Source organism: Coccinella septempunctata, chromosome 5 (assembly GCF_907165205.1).
Source record: "Coccinella septempunctata chromosome 5, icCocSept1.1, whole genome shotgun sequence".
NCBI lineage: Eukaryota > Metazoa > Arthropoda > Insecta > Coleoptera > Coccinellidae > Coccinella > Coccinella septempunctata.
The window spans coordinates 31,151,094-31,170,007 of NC_058193.1; the positions used below are offsets into that span (position 1 = coordinate 31,151,094).

The following is an 18,914-nucleotide window of genomic DNA, read 5'->3' on the forward strand; positions in this document are numbered from 1 at the left end:
AGAAAAAGGCTAAAACAGCCAAGAATGCATACTATATCATGTCAAATCAAAGGCGCCAACATTATAAACGATGATATTACAGGCCATTACGGCTCATCAGCGACAAAAAAATCTTCTGTATTCGCCTTTTCTGAATTCCATTCCATCATTTCAATGAACGATAATCTCAAGTGCAGTGGTTGAGCAATTTTAAACGTCTCACAATCACTAATTAGATATCGTTTATACATCGATAAACAGTTATTTGAAGAAATTAATTAAACCAGAATAATATCAAAGCTTTTATCGTTTGCTTATTATACTTAATACGATAATTAATGCAATTTTTTCATATCCAAGATGAGTAAGTATTTGTTTAGACGCTTCATATCACAGCTTTGCACTTTATGGATCTCTGCTAATCAACATCAACATACCAACGATCGAAATTATGCAAACATTACGGTCAATAATATCTTCAATTTTAGAATTGTTTCTTACCTTAACTAGTTGAAAGCACTCTGAAACTTTTCTTCAAATCAATTTCGTTTCACACAAGCACATGATGAATCATCAGTTGCACAAAATGGCAGTCACAAATGACGACGAATCATCGAACTCCTTTTTTCATCATAGACATATAAATAAGTCTGACTTTCATCGAGGAAATTCTTAATCGATCGTTTTCTTCTTGATCTTTGTCGCCTATAAATTTCTCTTTTACACTCGATTTGGTGGAAAAACCTCTAGGTATTCGCATGAATTCATGGGACCGTTCCAACTGAAAAAGGAATTATTGAGAACTTGGGAAATTTATAGAGCTTGACTCTTCATTGGGTTAATTGTCGAAACGCCATAATACAGGGTGTAAATGAGTAGTTACGATAGTTTTTGGGCGGGATTCCTTGTTGAAAAATAGTGTGGGTCTTTCATATGATTTTTTTAAGCAGCTCTTGCTACCCTGCTTAAATATCAGCTCACGGAAGATAGCAATCGAAGAATTTTTGGTGGTATTCTCCTATAATGCAGGCATCTTCACCCCTAGAAGACTGATATGCTACGTTATAAGTGATAAATAATTTTTTTCCTCAAAAACCGTTACTTTTAGAAAGAAATCACAATCGGTTCAAACCAAGATATGAAATCATAGTTCTTCATCAATCACTGATGTTCTTATCACATGCTTTTGTACTGTACTAGCTTCATGTTACAATTTCCGTTATGTTACCTCTGCTACCAAGACCTCACGCTGCTGTTTTTTAGGTCAGGTAATCCAACAGAGCATCGAAACAAGGCCTGCTGTCTTCTCGACCAAAGAAGGATTGGCGAAAGATGATGACTCTTACCTTGGCTACTCAATTGTTAAGGGAGACTTTGCGGGTACAGGAGTTGAAGGGGTGGCTGTAGGTATGCCAAGAGGTGCCAATCTTCACGGAAAGGTCCTCCTGTACACTTGGGATCTGACAAACTTCAAGAACTTCAGCGGCGATCAACTGGGTTCATACTTTGGTTACGCTTTGGCCTCTGTAGATGTTGACGGGGACAAAAAGGACGACATTGTTATTGGAGCACCCATGTACACGATTCCAAATAACGAAGGGAAATACGAGGTCGGCAGGGTCTATGTTATATATCATGGAGGCTTCAGGGTAAGTATAAGAAACAGATTTGATTAACTTCTATTAACTCCATGAATTAAAGGGCACTTTCAGCTCGTCCTACGTGATAGAAGGCTTCCAATCGAAATCCAGATTTGGCCACGCTCTAGCCGGTCTAGGAGATATAAATCAAGATGGTTATGGAGGTGAATAACTCGACATTGTGTTCTTATCATGAATAACCAAGTTTATTTTAGATTTTGCTGTTGGTGCGCCTTACGATGGATCAAGGGAGCGGGGTGCGGTGTATATTTACCACGGATCGGAGAAAGGAGTACGGAAGACATTTTCACAGGTCATTCACGCAGAAGACATTTCTTATGGACCTTCAATACAACCAAACTTGGCTCTTGGGAATCACCCAGAAACTTTTGGTTTCTCGTTAACCGGAGGTATAGATTTGGATGGAAATGATTATCCAGATTTCGCTGTAGGATCATACTTATCGGACAAGGCGTTTTTCTTCAGGTAGATTGAACTTCTTGAACTCATCTCTCAGCAAATGAATTGAATTCAGACTCAAATAATGAATTATCCTTGCAGATCTCGGCCTGTAGTTAGAGTTGAAGCTTTCGTCAGGTTTTTAACACCCGGTAAACAGATTGACATCAAAGATGAGAGTTGCACATTGTCGAATGGCAAAAAGGTAGCCTGTACCTCCATAGACTTTTGCGTCAAGTACAGCGGCAAGGGAATCCCAGCCTCTATAAGTGAGTTATCCCATTCCAAAAATTTTCAAAGATACTAAATTTTTCCTCACAGATCTAGAAGTGCAATACATCCTGGATACCAGGCAGCCCAAGAGGCCTAGAATGTCCTTCTTGGAACACGAAAACATAAATTCGATGAACAACACAATTCGCTTGGAGAAAGACAGAGGAGATACTTGTGAAACCAAGAAAATTTACTTGAGAGTTAGTTGACCCCAACAATTTATCAAATCAGGAGATAATTATTTATTCTTTTAGCCTGACTTATACGACAAACTAACAGCTTTAGAGGCTGAAGTAAAGTACTGGATGAGAGAAGAAGATAACAGTGAAAGAGGAACCAGAGAAGCCAGAGATCCAAACTCAATATTAACCCCTATTTTGGATTTGAACTCGCCACCAGTTAGGAAAGACTCCATTATCATCCAAAAGAACTGTGGACCTGACAACGTTTGCATACCCAACCTAAGCATCGAAATCACCCCGTAAGTTCACAAGATCCATTCGTCTTTCTTGTTTTCAATAAATCTAAATCTTAATAGGAACGTCCAGCAATATCTATTTGGATCGAAAGAGAATCTGAACTTTACCATTATTGTCAACAATAATGGAGAAGATTCCTTTGGAACAACCTTCTCTTTGGTGTACCCTGATGGTATATACTTCAAGAAGGTTGACGATAAATCCCAGCAGCATGCAACATGTAGAAATTCAGAAAACAGAACTCTTAACTGTGATATAGGAAATCCCTTACCAGCAGGAAATATTGTAAGTTAATCTTAGACACATTAATAAAGTTTTGGAGTTCCTTGGAACCAGCACACGTTTTTACTGATACCCCAATTCTTTAGGTCAAATTTGACGTGATATTACAACCATACTACAAAGAAGGACTCGAGGATACCTTCGAATTCGATATGTACGTCAATAGCACGAACCCAGAACTCAAAAAAGACGTCAAAGACAACCATCAGCACATTTCCATAGCGGTATGGGCCGATTCCAACATAGAACTAAGAGGGGTGTCCCATCCTCCCGAACTTTACTTCAACGAGACGCTGTATCCTAACGACAAAATCTACAAGGAAGAGGACATTGGTCCGCAAGTCATCCACACCTACTTCTTGAGAAACTTGGGCCCAGCTAACATCGAAGAGACCGAGTTGTTGCTCTCTTGGCCTTATGCGACCTTAGAGGGGGAGAGTTTTCTTTATTTGATCGAACAACCACACACTCTGGGCAACGTGAAATGCCATCATGTTCCGGAAGCTAACTACCTCAATCTATCTGTGAGTTACAGCATCTAGGGATGCTTGAATAGTTCTTAAACATTTCTTGGTTGCAGATTGAAGAAAATTTCAGCTGGGAGAGAATCAATGTGAAGGAGTCTTCCATTGAATTCCACTCAGTGCTATCGGGAGGTAGTGTTAGTTTGGAAACAGATGCCATCACCAAGGGGGTAACAGGTGGAGCTGTTATTACTCCAAGCCAAGAAGACATAACATCTCTTGTAGGAGGATCTGAGGACATATCTGTAATAGACCAGCAACGACATAACACATCAGCGTCAACTACTGGAGCTTTTGGAGGCGTAACGACGACCACCTACTCAGAATACGAAACTCAAATAATAAATGGTGTTCCATCCACAATAGTTACAAACACCACCACTGTAAGAGATGCCAAGGGAAACGTATTGAATACTTATGTTCGTAAAGGTGAATTTAACATGATTTAAATCGATATTTAGGTACTGACTTCCTTTTTTGCAGGCAACAGTAACCATCATGTCGGGGTCCCACAGAGAAATAGCCAAGGAACCAGCAAAGTAGAAGGTGGTAAGATCACCACAACCTACACCAAATACGAAACGAAGATTGTGAACGGTGTGCCTGTTACAACAGTCACTAACACCACCACAATCTCAGATGCTGTAACAGGAGAAATATTGAGCAGCAACACTGTAAGCGAAGGAAGTACTTCCCACGTTCTATCTACTGGAAGAACTTCAGGTGGTAGCTATTACGAAAACACAGCATCTGGCGGTATAAATAACCTGAATAGCTACCCAATTGATGGAAAGCCAATCGTGAATCGTATCGAAGGAACAAACTATTCCATAACAAATCAAGGTATCACACAATCCGGCAGGGTATTTCAATGGGATAAGAATGGTGGTGGAAGACAAGAAGGAAGAACGTGAGTTGATAATATACTAATATCTTCACCTAATAACTTTTTTGGATGTAGGTACCAAACTGACTACCGCATTGGACCTCCAATGAACCAACCAATACCGGACGCTAGAACCTACGAAAAGACAAACTCTGGAGAAGTCCAAAGTAGGACAGAATACCGGCAGAACACTACTGGTTATTCCGGGAATGCGGCGTATGGTTTTTACGACGCAGAAAATAAAGGTGAGTTCAGTATTTGACAAATTTAAACAATTTCTAAGCTAAAAATGATCAGCAGACGCAAGTTACGAGAGCGAATATTTGGAACCAACTGAAGAAGGCGACCAGTCCCAAACAGGATATTTCGACGAAGAAGGAATCTATCATTCTTACGCTAAGGCAACTTCAGGTGACAATTCGAACGATTCTTACGTCGAACAAAATGGGTTTTCTAGGGGAAGCATTGAATTCAATCAAGACCTTGGGAACCTTGCAGCTAATAAAGGCTTCACCACCACCTTCTCCCAAGTAGGCAGCGGTAGCGAGATGCAAGTAGGAAGCATTGGCCAAGGCGCTGGCAGAGAAAAAGTCGCTTTCACAGAAGAAGTGAGTAGAAACTGATTATGTCTAGAATATAATGCCACTCTCATGCTCCTTTTTCTGCAGGTAACCCTCACAGCCACTTACGACCCAGACACTGGACGTTTCATACCCGATTCCCGACAAGACAGAAGCTCTAGATCGAAATCCCAAAGTCGTAAAAGTTCCTCGAGGAAGTCAGACTCCTCAAAGATTCAAACCTCTCATTCGAGCGCTAGCGGTTCTTCCTTTTCCAAACAAGAACACTGGTCTAACTCAAAATCTGTTTCTTCGCCTCAAAACTCCATCGAAATGGACAATGTTCCAACCAACAGACCAACTTACAGGTATATGGGTAGAAAGAAGAGACAAGCCACATATCACCATAGGACACTGCATTATGACAAAGCCATGTTGCAAGCCATACAGTGTCATTCGACCAAGTGTTTCCACGTGAGGTGTGTGGTTGGCAGACTGGCACCTGAGAAAGAAGTTGTGGTAGCATTCAGAGGTAGGATAAGCGCGAAGGTCCTGAAAAACGTAAGTCTACATCTTAGAAACCACTTATCTGGGGATAAACATAATTTTTGTGATAGGTTACAGACCATTCGATCAAATTTTCCTCAATGATGGCAGCAAAGATAACAAAACTACCTTTCTTTGGAAAAACAGATAAAACGAATGTCACAACGTTTGAAATAGAAACCAATGTCCCAGGACCACCACCAGAAATTAAATCTGACGTTGTTCCATTGTGGATAATTTTACTATCAGCTATTGTAGGAACCCTAATCTTGTTGTTGGCCGTCCTGTTACTTTACAAGGTAAATTGAATTTTCTAGGGGTTAGAGTTAGACAATCAAGTGTACTCAATTTTGAAAGTGTTTTTTACCGAATTTTTGGGAATTTTCAAGCTCAAATCCTGGATACGAGCAGGTATTTTTGTGTTAGAACTCGATCATCTCTCATTCCATCCACCGATCTCAATTCTTCTCAACATTTTTCATCATACGAATGAACATGCCGATTCGAAATTCTTCGGTTCTAATTTTCTTCTTATTACAGCTCGGTTTCTTCAAGAGAAACAGACCTTCCAGTGCACCAGAAAGGCAGCCCCTGAACCGCAACGGATACCATCATGGAGATGAAGCATTATAGAACGTGTGGATGGTGTCGACGGACAACCTGAACAAGACTTGAACGATTGATATTAATTAATTTATTTTGAGAGTGGATGTGTATAGTTGAATGTTTATGAATTAAGAAAATGATGAGACATATATTGAAAGCCAGGGCTGGTTTTCCAGGTGAAATCTATAAAATTTCGGCCAGCCTTGAAAAATAAAACGTGAAAAATTTAAATAACGAATAAATACACCAGTTAACGAACATCATTAGCCTAATTGCGCCGATATTAGAATAATGTGCAACATAGATTTCACTGCCATTGGTAGATTTAAACTTAGAACTTAAGCCTGATAGGTCCAGTGATATTGTAACAGACTAATTAAATAATTGTTTAATCCTAGATAACAGTGCCTTAAATCTGTAATAATGCCTGAAAATGTGAATTTTATGATTAATGCCATAATTTAACAGTGTCCTTAAAAATCCGAATTTTTATGCAGACACAATCAATTTGACACATTTTCTAAACTGAGTGAAAAAAGTCGATAAGGCAAACAATAACAAAAAATTTCATAAAAAATTAGTGATTAGACAAGAAAATACTATCAAGACTGAGTAACCAGAAAATGTGTCAAGTACTGTACAAAACCCTTTAGTTGTTGACAAATTATAATGTTTGAGTTTTAATTTATTTATAGATTATGGAATTCACGAGATGTACTTATATCTTGTTTATTTCTTCAGATGACTAATATGTATTCGAATAAATTCAAAAATTATCGAAACGAAAAGATTGTATATTGTATTTACGAATTGAATGTAAATAGAATTATTATGTTAAGAAAGTTGTTTTTTTTTTACGGTTTTTTCCTATTTGGCTGAGATGATAAAATACAGACTTTTGAAAATTCATAAAAAATTTCATTTTCAGTTATATCTATCTCACAAACTATGGAATGATTTTCGGAATTTAATTTTTCAACCTTTTTCAGTCACTCAAGTCCGTATATTGTGTTATTCAAATTTGGAAAAGGATAAAAAATATTTTCACAGTTGTGAATCAAAGGATAACCATTATAAGATTTTTGAAGTACTGGGAGAGAAATAAGAGGAATGTTGTTGATTGTGAACATGAAACTTCTATTGAGAAAAACATATTTCCTATCTATATAGAAGAAGTTTGTAAAAGTTTATAGATTGAAAAAAGTGATATCAGAAAGGAAATATTAACAGTTCCATGAAATAAATCATTTTAATAAATAAAAATAAAATCAAATTACTCAAGATGAGTGTAGATCACACAAACTAAAAACTAAAATTTGTACATCACATGTCGTAGTTAAAAAATAATACTTCATATTCTCCAACATTAAAAACTGATAATAATTTTCTCTAAAAATTGTCAAAAAACGTACCCTATAAAAATGGTGTTATATTACAATAAAATCAACTTTCAATGGTGGGATTGCGACTTAGCATAAGTATTAGAGTCTAGTAGTCTAGTGAAACTGAGCCTGTACTTAAATCTTAGAACTTGAATTCACTTCGCAAGATTCAAATCTGGATTTCACAACTGAAAATTTTTAAGTGATTGAAATGAGGATTTCAAATATCTGGGGAACAACAAATGTTCCTAAAATTACCTGCGATGAAAAACGTTACAAGTTACGATCCACTAATCTTGGAAGGTTACTTGAACTATTGTTTTTTAGATGAAATTTTGTAGCCGCAAATATCATCGAAAATGTTGATCTCTTAGTGCTTATTTCTCAGCTTTTGTTCAGATCTGGCGCTAAAAAATTTGTTTCGAGAAAAAATTATTTTACAGCACCGAACCGAATTGGGGAGAGCCAGCTCTCCGTGATAACCAGGCAGTCGGCATTTCGACCGCAGAACAACGATTCCCTTAAAATCTGAATAATTTTAACGACAAATTTTTATAACCTATTGATTCCGAACATGCTCCCTGTCCGTTGAGCCGCTCCTACCACCTTCCGCCATCTTTATTTCCGACTTATAATTATCCAGTTCTCTGGCACACTCTTGCATCAACATCATGTGATCTAACTTATCGACAGCTGTACGGAGCTCAGATTCCCAAACGCCATCTGTACACTTTCCCTCGCAACCGTTCGCCGGCCTGACAGACAACTGTTTCACCTTATGCTTTAGATCGTCCAGGTTGTTGTCAAAACTCTCCATGTCCTCCACCTCGTCGGAGACGCCGCTCATGGAACTCGAACTCCTCAACTCGCACTTGTCCAGTTCCAAATTGAAATCTAAAGAGCATTTCGACACCGTGGACACCACAGACTTATCGTCTTCTTCTTCTGTCAGCTCGGCCCCGACGCCCGGTTCTCTAGGTCGTTTCAATATGTCATGCTCGCTCTTCAGGTTGTTCCGTTTGATGTGGATTTCGTTCGATATTTGTTCGAGTTCTTTCAGCGTTTGAGAATAGGAGTTCTTCACTTTGGCTATGTCCTTCTTTATCGCGTCTATCCTCTCCTTCTGAGTATTCAGCTGTTCCTGACAGAGAGCTTTTTCGTCGAAGTATGGACGCGCCTTTATGATGTGGCGTTGGAGTTTGTCTTCCAGGAATTTCAGTCGTTCTTCTGCGGCTTTGAAGATTGTCGCTCGCCTCTGGTGTTCCCTGCCGCTTTCTGCTTTGTCGTTTTCCGCCTCCATGACCTTTAACAAAAGAGAAAAGTAGTAATAACACACTAATAGACAGAGGCGTAACTATATAGTCAAAGGTACAGTGACTATATACCCCCAGTGGCGACAACGGGTCATAAAACTGTCAAAAATCCGCCATGTTTTGTCCAGGACGTAGACAAATAATCATATAAATAATAATATAGGTTAGAAATTCAATGCAAATACCAGTCATTTTGACGTCCGATAAAACATGGCGTATCAACCAATAGAAAATGAGACAGCCTATGTCGCCACTGTTGGGGGTATATAGTCACTATAGTCAACGGCCCTCGTGCCAAAAATGTGTCTTATGGTTCATTAAATTTAAAAAAATAATCGAACCGTAGGGAAAAATGGACCTCTTCCATGTCTTATGTACTCAGAAACACGCTGACACTCCTCATAAGATAGTCGAATTCCTCTTGAGAGGTCTCACCCCATCTTTAACCCTACTAAAAATTAAACTAAAGGAAGTTTTAAGCTTGAGGGAACTTTAAATTTGATTATAAAACTGGACGTTGGATGGCAGATAAAATTTAGTAGAAAGATGAAAGAGTATCAAGAGACGTACACCCTGTGTATGTATCCAGTTCAAACCCCCACCTCCCCAACGAACTTGAAAATGTTGTCTGGAGGTCAGATTACTGATCAGGTCGTATGATAAAATCGATGTTTCAGTCTTCTCTTTCGTAATCACTTTGCTAAAAATGCTTAGATGTACACGCAAGCTGCTGACGTAGGTACATATTGACTTTTTATGTTCCACGTGATTCGCGTTTCTCACATGTTGGGGTTGATGTAGAACACCCAGCAAGGAAGAATACATTGATCCGATTATTTTGAAGACGCCTCACAAATGTTACCTCGTTAATTATCAATTTTCCCTTGACCCGAAATTGTTACCGACGATAAAACGTTATTCCTACGGCCCAGATTAGCCTCAAAATGGTATCGATTCGCTTCTGCAAAACGGTTGTAGGTTAATAATATGAGTCACGATATTAATGGGAGCAATTATTTTTCGAACATTTCAATAATCCACGGACAATGGAATGTTTGTTGTTTCGCCTAACGCGAAAACGTTATTTCTACGGCACAAGCGAAAATGAATCATTCAAATAAATAAATCGGAATTGTTTATCGTATCGTATTTTACGACCCACATTCTCCAAAAACGATCGTATGGCTCACGATCGAATTTTAACGATTTCAACGAATAGTTTCAAGTGATTACCTTTCAACTAGACAAATTTAGAACGAGATGGACTTGCTGGGAATCTTCAGGGCTATCAAGGTATACTAATATGTTGCGATCACTTTCTAACAAGTATACTCAACTGTATTAGAAGTTTGAAAGCATTCGACTCAATTAAAAAAAAAAAGGACCATGTGCAATGGTAACATCGTTTAATCTCAAGATTATTGAGAAAAAAACAATTTATGAGAGTTGACTAGTAACATTGAGTATCGATGTTGATACTCAATGCTAGTACCTACTACAGGTATCCTACAACATCTCAATCAATTTGTTTCTTTGTTCTTCGTGGCACGTATGTTGGGAATCCAAAAATACAATTTCGTTCTCCCATCAATAATCATATTTCCATAACTTGAATATAATGACGTAATCGGCTATTCAATCTTCTCAACAATACATTCAATAAACCTTCCTTTCAAAGGTCAAGGGTGAGGAATTTCACGGATTTTTCTTATATATAAACCCATCCATTCCAAGGATACTATGTAAAATCAACGTTTCGTTTGTTTCAACTTAGTCTTTATTAATTGAATATAATACGGAGAAAGCTACTGGATAAGTATAACGATTCCTTGTCTGGTAGGCCACCACATTATCGAATACTCAATGTAGATCATGTCAGCGAGAGTTAGTTGCAAAAAACCATTGATTGGCCATTATCAATCAATCACAATTACTAGCAACAAGCGTGCAAAAACGTTACAAATTGCACCAAACGTATTTCTAAAATCTCAAAAATATTCGCACTCAAATGAAATTTGTCATGAAGCTGTTGCCAAATTAATGTGCATTGTCGGGTAGATATTTCCAATTACTGAAAACCTGTCGAAATGGATATTACTATTTGACATGATTTCCAACTATATAGAAGAAATTTAGACTTATAACAGCGTATCAATCCATGAACTACTCTGAATAAATCAGGAGCTCTTGGTAGGTCTCCTTCGTGTCGTTAATCAGATCAGATTAGGCCTGTTTAATAAAAGAACTAATAGCACAGCAGAAATCGGCAAAGGAGTGCCGTGGTCTCACATAAACAACGACAATACAAACAAAACAAGCTCATATTGCGCAAAAAAAAATAAATAAATAATCCCACACAGTATTCTCAAACAGTACCACCTTGCGCAACTTTTGTACAATCGAAGAAAGAAAGCGAAACTCAACAACAATGGCGATTGAATTCGTGCACGGGGACAATTTGGGAATGATGCGTTCGTTATATTACGCAATTCGGGCAATATTTGCATTGTAAGAGTCGGTTGAACGTAAGCGCAATGTTGATAAACTATTGTGCTTGTTTTTCTTTATACGTAGCTTTCGAACAAAGTGTTTGGATTTATAAGACTACGAAGCATACTTAATTTACGTTAATTCCTCAGCGTTTCGAAAATATTCATAGTTTAAAAATGCACCAGCGGTCGAAGAAATGAATGCAAGTGTTTCCCATAAAGATTATATCACATGAAACTAGTATTTTGAGAAATAAGAATGTCGATACCAGTTGCATTCCAAATTAAAGAAAACTGCTTATTTGATCATCTCCTGAGATAAAGAAATCTACTAAATGGATGTAGTTTTCGATTTTTTTCTTTGCGAAAAGGGCATTTCTTCTTTCGATTATAATCCTGGTGAAATTTAGTTATATGGCTTCAAAATTGCGACTTGTAGCATGTTCACAATAGATTACACACAAGCAGACACAGGGACAGAAAAAGATTCTGAACACCCTCTGAAAACGGATTTCATGATACCTTCCCTCATGTCAAGCTTCCTGTTGAACAAATTGAAGGTCAAAATCATCGGCAAAATATCATCAACTAATCAGAAATAAACGTTCGTAATTACATTGTTTTATCGATAAAAACCGTTAAGTTTCCACGATGTATCTGACCTTTAATCACCACTTCAAAAAATTTGGTATCAAATGACTCGAGAAAAATGGACAGACAGATAAAGGCGTAACGGGGACTACGTCACAAATACGCTTTCTTAACGTCGCGGTTCAAAAAACTCGGTAAAACTATTAAAACGGTGCCTGTTGATTGAACTTTCGGTGGTGACCGGAAAAGAACGATATTCGAAATTGGGAGGAAAATTGGTACCACCCTTTTTGCATTTCTTCAGACTTCTATAAATTCAAAGACAAATGAAAATTCAAGACATAGCCATCATACGAATTCAGCTTTGTCGATAAAAACCGGAATATTCGACAAACAAGGAACGCCAATGGATCACGATCGTCCAGTATATCTCGAGGAGTCCTCATATAACGGTGACCTGTGTGGGTTCATAATCCCATCATAATCGTATTTATTCATTCCCAGCCTGTAGATGATCTTATTGAGAAACCACTTCACCAATTTAATTTTTATTGGTATGCAGACGGGATATAAATATCCCTTATTACGTTTATGTAATTTAGTTCTGTTTTACTTTTGAGAAAGGATTGAATTTTGCATATGAAATTCAATGATAATGAATGAATATGTATGTGGTATGTATGTATTTGGATGCCATATTGAGGCGAAAAACGCTAAATGAATAACAAATAGGACTTACTGGGTTACAAGATCATCCTTATTCGTAATTTATGTAACAAAAAACGCTGTAAAATTTACAGAAAGATTCGTGGTTTTCCAAATATCCGAATCAAACTTGAAAAATAGAAATTTTTCCAATTAAATTACAACATTTTCTTACATGTTTTCAATGTTTCATTCCCCAATTTCTAAGTATTTTTTTCTCTGATAGAAAGCCTGTATGTAACTCATTTTTTTCAAAATCTGCAGGCCTCAAAAGGAAAAAGAAAATTTTGAGGGGCAATATAAAGTTCTTCTTTATATGTTTGGGTTGAATGTTTCTAATTATCTAATAATAAACTGAAATATAGCACGGCATATGAGATAAGTTCTTAACAAATAGTACTCATGTTTAAAGGGTCATTATATACATCAAACAAGTCAACTGTAAAAAAATTTACAGACATATTAAAGCAAATTCACCTACATTTTAAGGAATGTCTAATAAATGTTTAATTTCATGTTAAAAACTGAATTCTAGTGTTTTCCCAAAAATTTGAATGTCAATGTAAATAGCTGTGAGTATTTTCTGTTTGGTATTCGAGTTGGTATCTATTCTGAATATACAACTGACTAATTTCTTGGAACAAAACACAAAGAGCAGTATTCCAATAGACAAAAATATCAACAACCTTGAAGAAGTAATATTGTTTACTATATATAATTGAGAAGAATGATCTTTGCGAATAAAAGAACCATCTCAGATTTCCTTCTTAGCAGAGAATGAATAGATCAAGATTAATTATGTGATCAACACAATATAATAGCTTCAACCTAACGAATTACCTTTAATACATATTATTCCCTGCAATTATCAGTGACTCAAGTTTATGTTTGATTTATTATTCACATAGATAAACTCATTTCGTAGGATTCCTCCAATTTTTCCGTAATACAGATAATAAATTCTTCACTCACCTTCATAGTAGCATGGTTAAGCATCTCCTGCCAAGCATTATCGAACTGCCATTCGTGTTGATTGCTCATAAAACGTTGTTCAGCTAAGGCTACAGTTTCCTTTGCAGCTGCATGTATTTCTACAAGGAAAAAAGGACAAAATTCAAAGCATTCACACTATGGTCATTAGCAATGTACCATTAGCTTTTCTAAAAGCTACTGCTGCTTTCTGACATTCAACTTGGGCTTTCTTCGCAACTTCTGCAGCATCATAATAAGGTCTAGCTCGTTCTATACAATTTCCAAGTTTCTTCAACAGCAATTTCAATCTTCTAGTAGATTCATTGAGCAGCATGCGAAATGTTGTGTTAGCCTCCTATAACAAACCAAAATTCAAAGTTCCAATGATCAAACAAAAAGCTGGGTTTGCAAATGAGTAAACTGTATTGAATACTCACATCATATTCAATTTCCAATTTATTGATCTCATCAGTACTTGTGTTCAATTTTTCCAAAGCAACTTGAATCCTGGGGTCCAAGGAATCTTCACAATCTGAGTTTTCCCTGTCTTCCATCTTTACGAGTACAAGGGTGAATATTTGATAGCATTCCAATTATACACTGAACCAATGCTTGGGAGATCGAGATGACGTTGTGTTTATTTTTGATTTGTACCACTGTGAATCACTGTAAATAATCACAGAAGTTCGATCACCGAAACCTAACCTATTGCTTTCACAAATTTGGAAACTAATTCATCCTTAATTAAGGGTGTCACTAATCTAAACAAACAAATAAGGGGCCTCTTTTGTATTCAGCACCATTTCGACGCATCAATAAATAATTTGACACCGACTGCCGCGTGCCGTGCCGAGCAAAAGTTTGAGTGGAGAGAATCCTCATTCCGTGTTTGTCAAATTTATTGCGACATTGCCAAGTATGATTTCTTTCTTGTAGGAGTACGAGATTTGAATGAAAAATATCGAGTATTACGAAAAGCCAATAAGAAACAACTTTCTTTATTTATTTATTCACTAATACCTCTGCATGTGAGCGACAGAATAAGAATATGTACCAATTAACGCAAAAGGAGAAAAGTTTTTGTACACACCTGGTACATCTGTAGTGCACTTTCCGGACGTCTCTGATCCCACCTGTCCAGGTGGGTCAAATATCTCTGATCTTGTAGTGGTACCACGGCTCCAACTGGTACTATGATTCCTTTCCACTCTTCAAACGAAATTAAACTCTCAGTTTCAAAAAACGCCGGTTGATCTTACCAGTCTACTACAAGAACAGTTAGGTCAAACGAAAAATATTAAAGTTAAAGAACGAAATATTAATTAACTAAATTAAGTTTATCAGTAACTAAACGATTTTAATTCCAGAAAGTTATGAGAATCCTGTCATTTTCATATTATATTCTTTGAAATCGTTTCAAGATACATTTCAGTTCTTGGAAATTCATTAATCGATCTGCAAATAAGAATAGCCATGAGATAATCATGATAATTTTTACTAAATATTTGAATGTCTATTGCATTATCATAAGTAATAATTTCAGACAGCTTATAGTTGTACTCTTTTCAATGAGTTAATAATTGAATTTGAATTTAATTATGGTAAAGGTGATGGGTCGCCATTTGTAATACAGTGTTGCCCTCTAGCTTCAATTTGCTGTACTCTAGCCTGTTAAAAAGATATAGAATTCTTCTTGCTACACGTACAAAATACCAAAAATTATAGAGCTCTATAATCTCTGAACAATACATAATCAGCTGTGAACTGTCAACTGCCAGAAATGAGAAATAGTTTTTTTGTGTCTACTTGCTGAATGTAAACAGATTTTGTGACTTGATAGGATACTAGAATTCACAAATATAAACTTTATTGTAAGTCATCTTAACAGAGTGTAAGATTTATTTTAATATTCAAAATGAATCATTCTCCAGTAGAGTTTGACTTCGACGATTATAAATATGAAGATGATGAAGACCGGGAAAATAATAAGCCAGAAGAAAGTGATGAAGGTAGGCTTATTAGAATTATAAATAACATCATTCCACAAGTAAATAAAAGAAATTTAATGAATTTTGAGTTACTTGCGATATTGAAAACAGTCATTTAATTTTTCTAGATACTGAAGATGCTAGTGAAACTGATATTGGTCATAACGAAGGACCTGTGGAAATCAAGGAGCAAATGTATCAAGATAAGCTAGCTGGCTTGAAAAAAAAACTGCAGCAATTGAAGGATGGCACACATTTCGAATTAAATCAAAAAATTCAGTTGCTGAAAGAAGAATTTCTAGAGAGATTGCAAATGAACAAACTGCATCGCGATTACCTTCTAGAGTGTATCGAGAAGGAATATGTTCAGGAAAAAAAAGCTGCAGTCAAAGAGTTCGAAGAAAAAAAAATTGACCTCAAAGAAAACCTCATATCAGATTTGGAAGATAAAAAAAGGACCATTGAGACTGAACGATTCTCTTGGGAACTCACAGGAGATCCCATGGAAGTGAAACCAGTCATGACTAGAAAGTTACGAAGAAGACCTAACGATCCTGTACCTGTGCCAGAAAAAAGGAGGAAAATACAGACCACTCAAATCACTCATTTATTAGATGAAAAAGAAATTGAGCACGATTTGAGAATAATATCCAGGGGAAAGCTCTTAACGCCAACCAGAAAAAGGAGTGAGTGCCTGATACTTTAAATTAAATAAAAAAAATTTTAATCTTCGAAAGATTCAAGAATTAAACCCTGATAAGATCATAAAAGTTTCATTCAGAATTGGAAGTTTTATGATATTTTTAACAGTGTGATTTTGAAGTAGTCCCATTGAATTTTACTTTTTTATTAGGTGATAGTGTTTCTGATGCTGCTCTTGTGCAAAATCCATCAGTTCCTGTTCATTCATCTATGCCTTTCCACGATATATCAATGGGGGAAACCAAAGAAACCAGAATAGAAGAAGGGAAACTACTTTATGAGAGGAGGTGGTTTCACAGGGGACAGTCTGTATTTGTGGAAAGTAAGGATATGTCCAAATTTCCTGCGAATATTTCAGCTATCGGAAGTGATGCTGTGAGTATACATACATTAACTCATAGTTTTGTATTCAATTTTTTTTATTGAAACATTGAAAAAAATCGTTTCTTTATAGATCTGGGTGAAGAAATCAGATGGTTCCAAAGTGAAAATTTACCTAACTAATTTAGCAAGAGGCAAAATATCATTGAAAAGGAGAGCCTCATAGTACTTACTGTAAATTTACGAATTTTATCAATAAGAGATATGATAGGAACTGATACAGACAGTTTGTTAAAATTATAATTTCTTCTTTCAAAAAAAGAATTATGAACTGGTTTGATGTTATATGTTCTGAAAGAATTGGCAATGTTATTTATTAACGAAATTTTTATTTATACAATAAATCACTAGTAGAAAATGTTGAGTTATTGAAAATTGCACTATCAACTGAGAAAAACACAATAATCCCTTGAAGATAATTATTGTATGTAGATGTAGAAGTTTATCGAAGATTGCATTCAACAGCCTAGAGATCAATTACAAATTCTAAAATTTGAGTAGTCGCTTCAATTCTCTCAAGAAAAGTGAAAACCCATGGGTTACGTCAAAAATTGGAGAAAATACTGAATTGTTGTATATGGCACACATAAGATGTTTTTAGACATCTTAGGCACACAGAACAGACTAGGGATTTCTGTCAGAAATATAATTATGGACTTCAAAACACGATGTCATCAAATTTTTGTCAAACGATTTCAGAGTGTCTAAAAATTGTTCAATTTTCCCTGCGAGATGAGCGACACCTCTCAGAATCAAGATGCCATAAATGAACAAGGGTCAGTGTTTTCTTTAATATGTAGAATTTGTTATGATGCCGATAGCAACGAAGAACTAATAACACCGTGTCGTTGTAAGGTTAATCATTCAAAGTCTTACGATATTGTATCCGTTAATCTTTGCACCTTGTAGGGCACAGTAGCTTATGTCCATAGGAGCTGCCTGGAAACGTGGCTAGCTGAAGCTAATGCCACAAATTGCGAGCTATGCCACCAAGCTTTTCACACTGAAAGAACCCCGAAATATACTACGTGTCAATCGTTATGGAGATGGCTCAGATATCAGCCTACAGCTAATGAGGTGGGCCGTGGGATCATAGGCGATATGCTAGCTTGCGCTGCCATAACACCAATGGCGGTTGTTATAACTTACGTCTGCCTATTCTCTTCAGATTACTACAACCAGAAAAAATTCCAAGCTTTGACCGCAGCCAAATGGACCTCTGTTTCCCTACTGGTAATGATCGGTATTATGCTGGTGGGTTATTACATGTGGGTTTTTTCCATCATCAAACTGCACATGACAGTTTGGTACAACTGGTGGCAGAGGGAATGCATCGTAAGATACATCGCACCTACATCGAATTCTAGAATCGCCGCTCCATTAAGAACGACAAGAAGAGAAAGCTCGGTAATCACCATCGCACCATCAGACGGAGATTTAGATACAACGGAATTCATTGATGTTGAAACAGTCAACTCAAAACCTAGGATGGTTCCGTCCATCAGGCCTATACCTAAGCCGCACAAGCCAACATCCAGTTTTTTCCTGGGCAAAAAACGTATATTGCCCACCATTGAAGAGAGGGAGAGTGAAACAGTAATCAATATCGTGCAGAGTTCCTCGAGAAATCTTAATTTGTTTCTCACCAGCACCTCAAGGGTTGTCATGGAAAACGAAGAATTGGATGGGGGGAAGAATGAGGAAGAAAAGGAGGAGTCAAGCTAGACTGAAGATGAGATGTTCATAAAGGTAAATAAATGTTCGAATTTATGTTTGTTTTGATTAAACGCATCTAGGTTCATTTTAAAAGTAAATTAAATGTTCATGAATAAGAAAGTTCACTCACCTTTTCTGGTTTCGTTGGACTTAATCTCATTAAACTCATTGCATTGATAAACTCGACAGCAAAAGTGCATCGCCAACATTGGACAGGAACTTGAACTGTAGTGTATTTCACTTAAGTTTTTAATATAACTCTTTGCCAACAACTTCAGCCAAATCAACTTCTTATATAACTAATTGATCAACATTTTTCTGTCTCTTCATTTCGAATTGTATTTATCGAAAAAATGGGTGGAAAAGATTTGAAACATCAAGGATTATATTGTCCTCTATTAAATTAATATATGCTACATTTAAATGGAATTCTTGACGTGA

At 36.6% G+C, this 18,914-nt stretch overlaps 4 protein-coding genes across 6 annotated transcripts in view; 3 read left to right on the forward strand and 1 right to left on the reverse strand.

The window, feature by feature from the left end:
* LOC123313036 (integrin alpha-PS2) overlaps window positions 1-7,072 on the forward strand; it is a 103,695-nt gene extending 96,623 nt beyond the window's left edge. For 2 of the 3 annotated variants that reach the window (XM_044897707.1, XM_044897709.1), the window contains 15 exons: window positions 1,243-1,628; window positions 1,681-1,783; window positions 1,835-2,105; window positions 2,181-2,347; window positions 2,400-2,551; window positions 2,606-2,832; window positions 2,890-3,115; window positions 3,199-3,636; window positions 3,693-4,065; window positions 4,120-4,546; window positions 4,598-4,767; window positions 4,820-5,130; window positions 5,191-5,643; window positions 5,700-5,927; window positions 6,169-7,072. In XM_044897707.1, coding sequence (XP_044753642.1) covers window positions 1,243-1,628; window positions 1,681-1,783; window positions 1,835-2,105; window positions 2,181-2,347; window positions 2,400-2,551; window positions 2,606-2,832; window positions 2,890-3,115; window positions 3,199-3,636; window positions 3,693-4,065; window positions 4,120-4,546; window positions 4,598-4,767; window positions 4,820-5,130; window positions 5,191-5,643; window positions 5,700-5,927; window positions 6,169-6,261 — 4,025 coding nt within the window. In that variant the 3' untranslated portion in view covers window positions 6,262-7,072. The remainder of the gene's footprint in view (window positions 1-1,242; window positions 1,629-1,680; window positions 1,784-1,834; window positions 2,106-2,180; window positions 2,348-2,399; window positions 2,552-2,605; window positions 2,833-2,889; window positions 3,116-3,198; window positions 3,637-3,692; window positions 4,066-4,119; window positions 4,547-4,597; window positions 4,768-4,819; window positions 5,131-5,190; window positions 5,644-5,699; window positions 5,928-6,168) is intronic. The other variant, XM_044897708.1, reaches the window with a different exon arrangement.
* A 392-nt stretch (window positions 7,073-7,464) lies between these two features.
* On the reverse strand, window positions 7,465-14,548 carry LOC123313046 (SH3 domain-binding protein 5 homolog). The gene is made up of 4 exons (XM_044897739.1): window positions 14,124-14,548; window positions 13,864-14,041; window positions 13,687-13,805; window positions 7,465-8,919 (listed from the first exon to the last, which is right to left on the reverse strand). Exons 1-4 carry the CDS (start codon window positions 14,238-14,240, stop codon window positions 8,176-8,178), a joined length of 1,158 nt encoding a protein of 385 aa, XP_044753674.1. The 5' UTR covers window positions 14,241-14,548; the 3' UTR covers window positions 7,465-8,175.
* A 915-nt stretch (window positions 14,549-15,463) lies between these two features.
* LOC123313048 (sin3 histone deacetylase corepressor complex component SDS3) lies at window positions 15,464-17,104 on the forward strand. The gene is made up of 4 exons (XM_044897741.1): window positions 15,464-15,695; window positions 15,803-16,360; window positions 16,528-16,751; window positions 16,831-17,104. Exons 1-4 carry the CDS (start codon window positions 15,602-15,604, stop codon window positions 16,921-16,923), a joined length of 969 nt encoding a protein of 322 aa, XP_044753676.1. The 5' UTR covers window positions 15,464-15,601; the 3' UTR covers window positions 16,924-17,104.
* A 297-nt stretch (window positions 17,105-17,401) lies between these two features.
* LOC123313049 (E3 ubiquitin-protein ligase MARCHF3-like) lies at window positions 17,402-18,527 on the forward strand. The gene is made up of 2 exons (XM_044897742.1): window positions 17,402-17,612; window positions 17,667-18,527. The coding sequence occupies exons 1-2, from the start codon at window positions 17,490-17,492 to the stop codon at window positions 18,480-18,482; spliced, it is 939 nt and encodes a 312-aa protein (XP_044753677.1). The 5' UTR covers window positions 17,402-17,489; the 3' UTR covers window positions 18,483-18,527.
* The last annotated feature ends 387 nt before the right edge of the window (window positions 18,528-18,914 follow it).